The 10,499-nt window shown below is 38.9% G+C and overlaps 1 protein-coding gene across 1 annotated transcript; it reads left to right on the top strand.

Moving 5' to 3' along the window:
- Positions 1 to 651: 651 nt before the first annotated feature.
- LOC143270516 (E3 ubiquitin-protein ligase Mdm2-like) lies at positions 652 to 2,365 on the top strand. Its single transcript, XM_076560708.1, has one exon. The coding sequence runs from the start codon at positions 706 to 708 to the stop codon at positions 2,137 to 2,139; it is 1,434 nt and encodes a 477-aa protein (XP_076416823.1). The 5' UTR covers positions 652 to 705; the 3' UTR covers positions 2,140 to 2,365.
- Positions 2,366 to 10,499: the final 8,134 nt, after the last annotated feature.

The raw sequence follows: 10,499 nt of genomic DNA, 5'->3' as shown, positions 1-10,499 counted from the left end.
CTGCTCACCTGGCAATAGCAGCACCAACCTCTGGAAGACAATGAGATCCCCTTGGCTAGGATCACAACACAACAATAACAATGACCACCATGGCTAGGACCTGGACCACAACACAACAGTAACAACAACCACCATGGCTAGGACCTGGACCACAACACAACAGTAACAACCATCACCATGGCTAGAAACTGGACCACAACACAACAGTCACAACCACCACCATGGCTAGGACCTGGACCACAACACAACAGTAACAACCACCACCATGGCTAGGACCTGGACCACAACACAACAGTAACAACCACCACCATGGCTAGGACCTGGACCACAACACAACAGTAACAACCACCACCATGGCTAGAAACTGGACCACGGCTCCAGCTCCGGCGCCAGCTCCGCTTTGTCGCGGCGGAGGAGAGGCGGGGTGGGGCCCTCCGCGGCCCCCGGAGGGAAGCCGAGGGACGGCCGCGCTCTGAGTCAAGGGCCGCCGTCGCTCGAGCTCCGGAGCGAAATGGTCGCCCGGGCCCAGGCCCAGGTCCAGGCCGCGGGGCCGCCGCGTGTCCCGTGAAGGGTCGGGCCGGGCCGGGCGGGAGCCACGCGGGGGAGAAGCAGCAGCAGCTGGGGTGCCGGCGGCGAGCAGGAGACGGGACACCTGTGGCCTCCCACCCCCGACGACGGCCCCTCTCCGGTCTGCAATCCAGGCCAATGTGCAATACCAACATGTCTGTGTCTACTGACGGTGCTGTAAGCACCTCACAGATTCCAGCTTCGGAACAAGAGACTCTGGTGAGACCGAAACCATTGCTTTTGAAGTTGTTACAGTCTGTCGGTGCCCAAAAGGATATTTATACTATGAAAGAGATTATATTTTATCTTGGCCAGTATATTATGACTAAACGATTATATGATGAGAAGCAGCAACATATTGTGTATTGTTCAAATGATCTTCTAGGAGATTTGTTTGGAGTGCCGAGCTTCTCTGTGAAAGAGCACAGGAAAATATATACAATGATCTACAGAAACTTGGTGGTTGTAAGTCAGCAAGAGCCTGCAGACTCCGGCACATCCATGAGTGAGAGCAGGTGTCAACCTGAAGGTGGCAGTGATCGGAAGGACCCTGTGCAGGAGCCACCAGAAGAGAAGCCTTCCTCTTCAGATCCAGTTTCCAGACCGTCTACCTCATCCAGAAGGAGAGCAGTTAGTGAGACAGAGGAAAACGCAGATGAACTACCTGGTGAGCGACAGAGGAAGCGCCACAGGTCCCTCTCCTTTGATGAAAGCCTGGCTCTGTGTGTGTTACGGGAGATATGCTGTGAAAGAAGCAGCAGCAGTGAGTCCACAGAGACCCCCTCAAACCAGGACCTTGATGATGGTGTAAGTGAACATTCAGGTGATTGGTTGGATCAGGATTCGGGTTCCGATCAATTTAGTGTAGAATTTGAAGTTGAGTCTCTTGACTCAGAAGATTACAGCCTGAGTGAAGAAGGGCATGAGCTCTCAGATGAGGATGATGAGGTCTATCGAGTCACGGTGTATCAGACAGGAGAAAGTGATGCAGACTCCTTTGAGGGAGATCCTGAAATTTCTTTAGCTGACTATTGGAAATGCACCTCCTGTGGTGAAATGAATCCCCCGCTTCCACCCCACTGCAACAGATGTTGGACCCTTCGTGAGAATTGGCTTCCCGAAGGGAAAGGGAAAGATAACAGAGAGATCGCCGAAAAAGAAGGCTTAGATGTGCCTGATGGAAAAAAAACTACAGTGAGTGACTCTCAGGAGCCGTGCCTTGAGGAAAGTGATGATAAAGAAGGACATGCCTTCCAGTCACAGGACAGTGAGGACTGCTCCCAGCCATCCACTTCCAGCAGCATTGTGTACGGCAGCCAAGAAGATGTCAAAGAGTTGGAGAAGGAGGAGACACAGAACAGAGGAGAAAGCATGGAATCTGGCTTCTCTCTCAATGCCACTGAACCATGTGTGATTTGCCAAGGGCGGCCTAAAAACGGCTGCATCGTTCATGGCAAAACCGGACATCTCATGTCATGTTTCACATGTGCAAAGAAGCTAAAAAAAAGAAATAAGCCCTGCCCAGTGTGCAGACAACCAATTCAAATGATTGTGCTAACTTATTTCAACTAGCCCTGCCCATAAAAATAGAATTATATATTTCTAACTATATAACCCCCAAATTAGACAACATGCGTCTTATTTTTATTTGCATTTATTTTTATCTACACTAAAGTGAGAAAAGTGTCTTCGTCCACTTAAACTTTGTTGTATAATTGATCTCCTTGAGGGTATGAATAGTGACTGTTTCCTTCTTTCAGGAAAACTTCACTTGATTATATTTACATTTGGGTTTTGATGTACTCTGCGTTGGCTGTGTGGCTCCTTTTTTATTTTCCTTATGTTTTAAGTAATTTCCACTTGGAAGGACGGTTGGAAGTGAAATGTGTCCTCTCCAGCTGCAAATGATGATGGTCCCTTTCTGAGGATCGACTGCATTAGAAGCATTTGATTTCCTTTTTTCCCTCTGTTAATAAAGAACATTTAATTTAAAAAAAAAAAAAAAAAAAAAGAAACTGGACCACAACACAACAGTAACAACCACCACCATGGCTAGGACCTGAACCACAACACAACAGTAACAATGACCAACAACAACAACTAGTAAGTGTTTACTGTGCTTGGCTGCTGCACTGAGCCTTTCATCTGGATTATTGAACTTCCCATCACATCACCCTGACTCTCGCTATTTGACAGAGGAGGAAATGGAGATGTCAAGCAGTGTCCGTCTGGGCCATGCAACAGTGACTGGTAGAAGTAGAGATCTGAACACATGCTTTTTGTTTCAGTTTCAAATAATAGACTATTTGAGGCACAAAATTTCACAGCAAGCTTGAGCAGAAAATAAGAGAGTTGTCTCTGCCCACTCACATACAAAATAATCCTGTATAAGAGAGATACATTCATAATAATCAGTAAACCTGAGTCAGTAAATTATCCCTCAGAGTCCACAGCACTCATAGTTTACCCTTTGTGGTGTATATTCTGTGGGTTTTGATACATGTACTATGACATGTGTCTACCATTATACAACAATACTAAATAATCTCACTGGCCCCAAATATCTTCTGTTTGCCTTATTCATCACTCTCTCCCCTTTAATGTTGGGCAGTTACTGATCTTTTCACTGTCTTCTTAGTTTCGTCTTGTCTAGACATCACAGAGTCAGAAGCATAGTGTGGCCTTTTCCCCAGGCTGGCTTCTTTTGCTCAATATTAAACCCTTATGTTTCCTCTATACTTCTTTCATGATAACATCAAGACTCATTGATTTTTAGTGCTGAATAATATTCAGTTGTTAGGCTGTACCAGTGCTTATGTATCCCTTCACTTACTCGAGCACATCTTAGCTCCAAGTTTTGGTTATTAGAGATGATATGACTACCTCTGTATAGTGTGTGTGTGTGTGTGTGTGTGTGTGTGTGTGTGTCTATATATCTTCAACACATCTGGATAAATATCAAGGAATAATATTGGGTCATATGACAAGAGGTTGGGGGCTAGGGACTGAGTCAGCAAAGTCCCTATCATACAGGCATTAGGATTTAAATTTGGGTCCCCAATACTCTCACATAAAAGCTGGACTACCCTCACCTGTAACCCCAGCAGACAGACAGATCCCTGGAACTTATTGGCCAATAAGTGAGTTCCAGGTTCAGTGAGTGTCTATGTCTCAAAAAATAAAGTGGAAAACAATTAAGTAAAACAGATTACATCAACCTATGGCTTCCAGATACTAGCGCACATATGCATTCAAACTTGCATCTCTCTCTCTCTCTCTCTCTCTCTCTCTCTCTCTCTCTCTCTCACACACACACACACACACACACACACACACACAGTGTATATTTAGTTTACTAAGAAATTGCCAAAAAGTCTTCCACACATCATTCTCTATTCCCATTGGTCAAATGAATGCATCCTTGTTGCTTTGTATCCTCTCCAGCATTTGATTTGGGCCATTTTAATAGGGACACAGTTATATCTTATAATGGTTTAATTAACAATTTGCAAATATTAAGCATTTTTTTCATATTCATATTGTGTCTTCTCTGATAAAGTCTCACTATTCAGGACATTTGGCTGTCTTTAAATTCAGTTCATTGTTTGGTAAGCTTTAAATGTTCTATATATAAACATAGAAAAGTTGAAGAACTTTTTAAAAATAATATTTTCTATTAGACTATGCCTTCTTATACTTTTGACAGTGTCCTTTACATGGTAAACATTTCTAATTTTAATGAAGTTCTACTTATCAGTTATTTCTTTTCATGGATTTCACCTTTGGTATTGTAACTAAATTGCATTGCCAAATACAAGGTCAATTAGGTTTTCTCCTATGTCATGTTTTAGAAGTCCTGGCATTTTTAATTTTCCAGTGAAGCCTATGATTCCTTGGGCAGGTTGCTGTTGTTGTTGTTGTTGTTGTTGTGGTGGTGGTGGTGGTGTGTGTGTGTGTAAGGGGGCGTTTATCAGGTCAGCAAAGGGTACATAGTATTTTCTTTGTATATGGCTGTATCATTGACCCAGCACCATTTGTTGAAAATACTTCCTTTTCTCCATTATATTGCCCTGTTCTTTGTCAAAGACCATATTCATACAGCTGACTGTATTTGCACAGATGCATTTCTTGGTTTTCTGTTTTGTTTCATTGATGTTTTTGTTTGATCTGCTGCTATCATTCTGCTCTGACTATTGTGCTGGCTATTCTGGATTTTCACTTTTTCTATATAAACTTTAGAATAGGTTTGTCAATAATCTACAAAAGAACTTACTGGGATTTTGATTGTGATTGTGCTAAATCTACAAATCATGTTGGGAAGAACTACCATCTTGAGAATATTGGGTCTTTCTTCTCATGACCTTGGGGTGCTGTATTTTTCAAGTGGTTCTTAACTTGTTAGGGTTTTTTTAAATAAAAAATGTGTTAGATTTTGTCTAATACTTTTTCACCTATTGGTGTAATTGTATGATTATTTTTCTGTTGGGTATGATGGATTACAGTAATTGTTTTAAAATGTTGAACTGGGCTTGCATATCTTGGGTAAATTCTATTTGATGATGGCATATAAGTCTTTTAGTACATCAGTATATTTAGTATACCAACATTTTTTCAGTTTTTTATGTCTATGTTTATAAAATACATTGGTCAGAATTTCCTTGTAATAAATCTGTCTGATGTTGGTAAGGACGACCTCTTTTGGTGAATGAGGAAAAAGTGTATCCTGCTTTTCTTTTCTGGAAGAACTTATAAAAAAATTGATACAATTTCCAATTTATATTATGTTCCTTAAATATTTCTTATAATTCACTAATGAAACTCTGAGACAGGTGCTTCTGTCTGGGAAAGCTGTTGGTTATTGATTCAAGTTCTTTAACAGTCACAAGCCTGCTCACATTGTCTGCTGCTTCTTTCTTGTACCAGTTTTATTTTATTTCAAGGAAGTGGCCCATGTCTTCTAGGTTATCAAATTTGGGACTACAAAGCTGGGTTTAGTTTTGCTTTTCCTTTCTATGCATACCCACAATAAGTAATATATTAGGGCATATGGTAATATTAGTGACCTTTTACTTACTCAAATGGTAGGCATTTAAGGGATAGTTACAGTTTTAAAGATTCTTTTTATTATTTCTAATTGCATGTATGTGGGGGAGTATGTACTTGTGAATACAAGTGCCTGCAGAAGCCAGAGGCACAAGGATCTCCTAGAACTAGAGTTGCCTGTAGTTGGGTGCCTCTTGACATGGGAACTAGGAACCAAACTCAAGTTCTGCAAAAGCAGAACACACCCCTAACCAATGGGTCACCTCTCCAGCCCTGGTGGGGATTGTCTTTACAGCTAACTATTACTGTGCTGTCATAATGGGCCTACTCTTTGATTGAGATTATTTTTGCAGACAATATTTTAATTTCAAAGGCTTACTGAGGACAAAGACTAATGCCCCAATATTGGTCTAGCTAAGGAAAACAACATCTCAACCCTACTGAAGCAAGCAAGCATAAGTAACAGCATAACATGTGGGTTCCATGTGACTTGGGCTGTACACACACTTCTCATCTAATAATGCACTTGGCAGTCTGAAACCATTTATGTTCTATGTACATACTTCTCTCTCTAGACAATGGTACTAGCAACCTAAGACCTATGCCTGCTTGTACCAAATTGTACATACACCAAACTCTGAAAAGCAGAATATGTTTCTCTCCCTTTAACAACAGTCAAACTTAGATTCTATTTAGTTGTGCCCTAGTTTGTCCAGGTATGAAGGTAGAGGGACCAATTCAACTTAAACCTAGTTGGGGAGTATTCACAATAAGGAGGACTGTGTCCTCAAACTGAACTTTTAGGGAGGATCTCCTATTTACCATCTTATGCTTGTGCATAACTGGGCATGTGTATGGTTATAATCAAATGCATGCATTATGAGAAGGGATATGTGTGGTAGAGAAATGGTCTATAACTAAAATCTGTCAATCAAAGTGGAGATAAACCCAAACTACATGCCTTAGCAAACAAATTCCTCCTTCTCTTGAATCTCATAAAAGGAAACTCCAACCAATAATTGGGGCTCTTGAGTTCCCTAACTTGTTACTTTTGAAAGCTCATTTCTTTCTGATCTCTACTATTCCTTTGCTCTGAATAAAGTGTTCTTGCTACCTTGAAATTTGTGTGCACCTTTATTTAATTCTTGAATAGGTAACAACAACTTGGAAACTCCTGGATCAGGCTCTCACATAACTTGGTCCCTTCTGATCATTGCAAACACTTTCTCTGAAAGATTGAAAATAAACAAGTCCACTCAACAATGTAACCCCAAATGCATAAATTCCAGCAAAATAACACAAGTTACATAAAAAACCAAGGCAATATAACCTATACAAAAATTACTAATTCTATAGTAATGGCCTCCAGTGAGAGTGAATTAGATGAAACTCTAGACAATAAACTCAAATAGATGTTTGTATGATCGAGAAGTCAAGAAAGATGATGTCAATACATTGTTCAATAAATTCAAGAAAATACAAACAGCTGCATGAAATAAGCCAACACAGGATTTGAAAGAAAAATTCAATAAATAGAAATACTGAAGAAAAAGCAAATTGAAGTACTGGAAATGAAAACCACAACAATTCAAATAAAAACTCTATGGAAAGCCTCAGCAATAGAATGGACCAAAGAGAAGACAGAATATTAGAGCTTAAAGACAAGGTAGAGGAATTGGAACATTCAAATAAGAACAAAGATAAAGTAATAAGAAAGTATGAATGGTATTTTCAAGACGTATGCAACACTATGAAAAGACAAAATCTAAGAACCATGGCCATAGAAGAATTTCATTTGAAAAGCATACAAAGCATTTTCAATAAAATCATGGCAGAAAATTTCCCAAAATTGGGGACACAGAAAATAACCTCCTCACATTATACCATAGTCAAAACACCTAGTATACACAGTTAAGAAAGAATATTAGAAGCAGTAAAAGGGAAATACCAAGTTACACATAAAACTACAATTCCAGCAGAAAATTGTGGTGGTATTGTGTTCCCCAAAATATTGTGCACCCTAATAAACTTATCTGGGGTCAGAGACAGGACAGTCACTAGATACAAAGGCTAGAAAATGGTGGCCCTCACACCTTTAATCCTAGCATTCCAGAGGCAGAAATCCCTCTGGATCTCTGTGAGTTCATGGCCACACTGGAAACAGCCAGGCATGGTGACACACGCCTTTAATCCCAGAAAGTGAGCCTTTAATCCCAGAGTGTGAGGCAGAAAGCAGAAAGGCATATAAGACATGAAGATCAGGAACTAGAAGCATTTGGCTGGTTAAGCATTTGGCTGGTTAAGAGTCATTCGGATATAAGGACACAGAGGCTTCTAGTCTGAGGAAACAAGATCATATGAAAAGTTGGCCAGGTGAGGTTAGCTGTGGTTTATTCTGATTCTCTGATCTTCCGGAGTTCACCCCAATACCTGGCACAGGTATTGGTTTTATTAATAAGAACTTTTTAAAATTCCTGCTATAGAAAATTGAAGTGCTAAGAGAGCTTGAAATGGTGTGTTCAAGTTCTGAAAGACAACTGCCAACAAAGACTATACCTAGAAAACCTGTTGTCGTGATTGAAGATGAAGAACAGCTCCCCAGAGTAAAATCAGACCAAAGACCACTAGGCCAGATCTACAGAAGATACTTGGAGGATTCCTTTGAACCGATGAAGGATAAACACATTCATGAAGCCATAGCAAAGAATAAACCATGCTAGAATAATAGCTAAGCAGGAGAGTAATAGGAAGACACTAGACACTACAAATTCAACAGAACCGCAGGAATTAACACACCACTTTCAATAGTAAACCCACAGTCTCTAATCCACACACTAGCAGATTGGATTGCAAAAGAGTATCCATTTGTTGTCTCCAAGAACTATACCTCACCAAAAGGAACAGATGGAACCTAGGGTGAGACAAAGGGAAGAGGTATTCTAAGTAGCGGAATCAGGAAAAAAGCAGGTGTCACTGTTTGAGTATCTGACAGAATAGACTTGAAAAAAAAAACTAGGTAGAAGAGTTAAACAAGGACACTTTATACTGATGAAGGTAACAATCCCTCAAGAGTATATTACAATCCTAAAAATATATTCACCAAACATGGTGTACCCAATTTCATTAAACAAATATTACAAGATGTTAAGTCACAGATTAACCCCAGAATAATAATAGTAAATGACTTCATTATCCCACTCTTACCAATGGACAAGCCTTCTCAGTAAAAAATAGAAACATCTGAATTAAATATTATCAATGATGACATTGACAGACATCTTCACAACATCCCATAAAACACTGCAGAATACATAATCACCTAAGTAGTCCACAGAACTTTCTCTGAAATATAGACCTTATAATAGGACAGAAAGCAAATCTTAACAAATATGGGAAAACTGAGATGATTTCTTGTATTCTATATGATCACAATGGAACAAAACTACAGATGAATAGCAAGAGAAACTCTAGAACATACACAAACTCATGGAGATTAAACAACACACTATTGAATGATGAATGGATCATTGAAGAAACCAAGAAAGAAATAAAAAAAATTTCTAGGATCATTTGATGAGAACAAAAATGCAACCTACTCAACTCAATTCTGTGGGATACAAGGAAGCCAGTCCCTAGAGGGGACTTTATAACCGGTAAATATCTACGCTAAGAAGTCATAGAGATATCAAATGAATGACTTAAATATGCAATTAGGACCTTAGAAAAAGCAAAAACAAACAAAACTCAAAGTCATTAAAAAGAAATAAATAATTAAGATTAGGGCAGAATTTTTTAAATGAAAAAATTTTAAACATTAAATTAATGAAACAAAAAAATTGGGTTTTAGAAAATACAGACATGATTGATAAGCTAACCAAAAGAAAGAAAAGACACAAATTAATAAAATAAATGAAAAGAATCTATTATGACAGATATCAATGAAATTCATAAAACCATTAGTACACAGTATAAAAAATACATCTTATTAAGTTGAAAAAATCTAAAAGAAATGTATGAATTTATAGATCCATATAACCTACAAAACTAAACCAAGAAGAGATGTCATTAAAACATTTACAACAAGCAAGGAAATTGAAGTAGTAATACAATATCTCCAGATTAAAGACGTTCAGATCCAGATGAATTCACTGCTGAATTCTACTAAACCTTCACAGAAGAACACCAGCACATTACATAAAATAAGAAGAGAAGAAACATTCCCAAACTCCCTTTACAAAGACAGTAGCACCCTATCGAAACCATATATCAGTGTAACAACAAAGAAAATTATAGACCAATCTCCCTGAACATAATTTCAAAAACGTATTCTCAATAAAAATGTGTAAACTGAATCCAAGAACACATCAGAAGGTTGAAGAGACAGCTCAGTAGTTAAGAGCACATGTTGCTCTTGCAAAGGACCTGAGTTCAGTTCCTAGCAGCCACATAGCTCACAACCATCCATAATTCCAGTTCCAGGGAATCCCATCCTATCTTCTGACTTCTGCAGGGACTAATCACATATGTGGTGCACATATATACATACAGGAAAATACCCAGACGTGTAAAATAAAATAAATAAATCTAAAAGACAAAATTTAAAGATACAGGAATTGCTCAATATATGCAAATCAGTAGATATAATATATCACATAAACGGACTTAAAGACAGAAATCATGTGACCCACTCCACAGATACAGAAAAGGCCTTTGGAAAAAGTCTAATATCCTTTCATGATAAATTCTCTGAAGAGGGTAGGAATAGAGAGAATATATATAGACATAGTGAATGCTGTATGTGGCAAAACTACAGCAAGCATCATGTTAAATGAAGAAAATCTTAAAACATTTCAATGGTACCCATTATATCCAACTGATGCTGCTATTGA

The sequence above is a fragment of the Peromyscus maniculatus genome, chromosome 1 (genome assembly GCF_049852395.1).
Source record: "Peromyscus maniculatus bairdii isolate BWxNUB_F1_BW_parent chromosome 1, HU_Pman_BW_mat_3.1, whole genome shotgun sequence".
Classification (NCBI taxonomy): domain Eukaryota; kingdom Metazoa; phylum Chordata; class Mammalia; order Rodentia; family Cricetidae; genus Peromyscus; species Peromyscus maniculatus.
This window is presented reverse-complemented; position numbering and strand designations above follow the sequence as displayed.

Coding starts and splice junctions, on each gene's coding strand:
- LOC143270516 (XM_076560708.1), top strand. CDS start 706: ATGTGCAATACCAACATGTCTGTGTCTACTGACGGTGCTGTAAGCACC.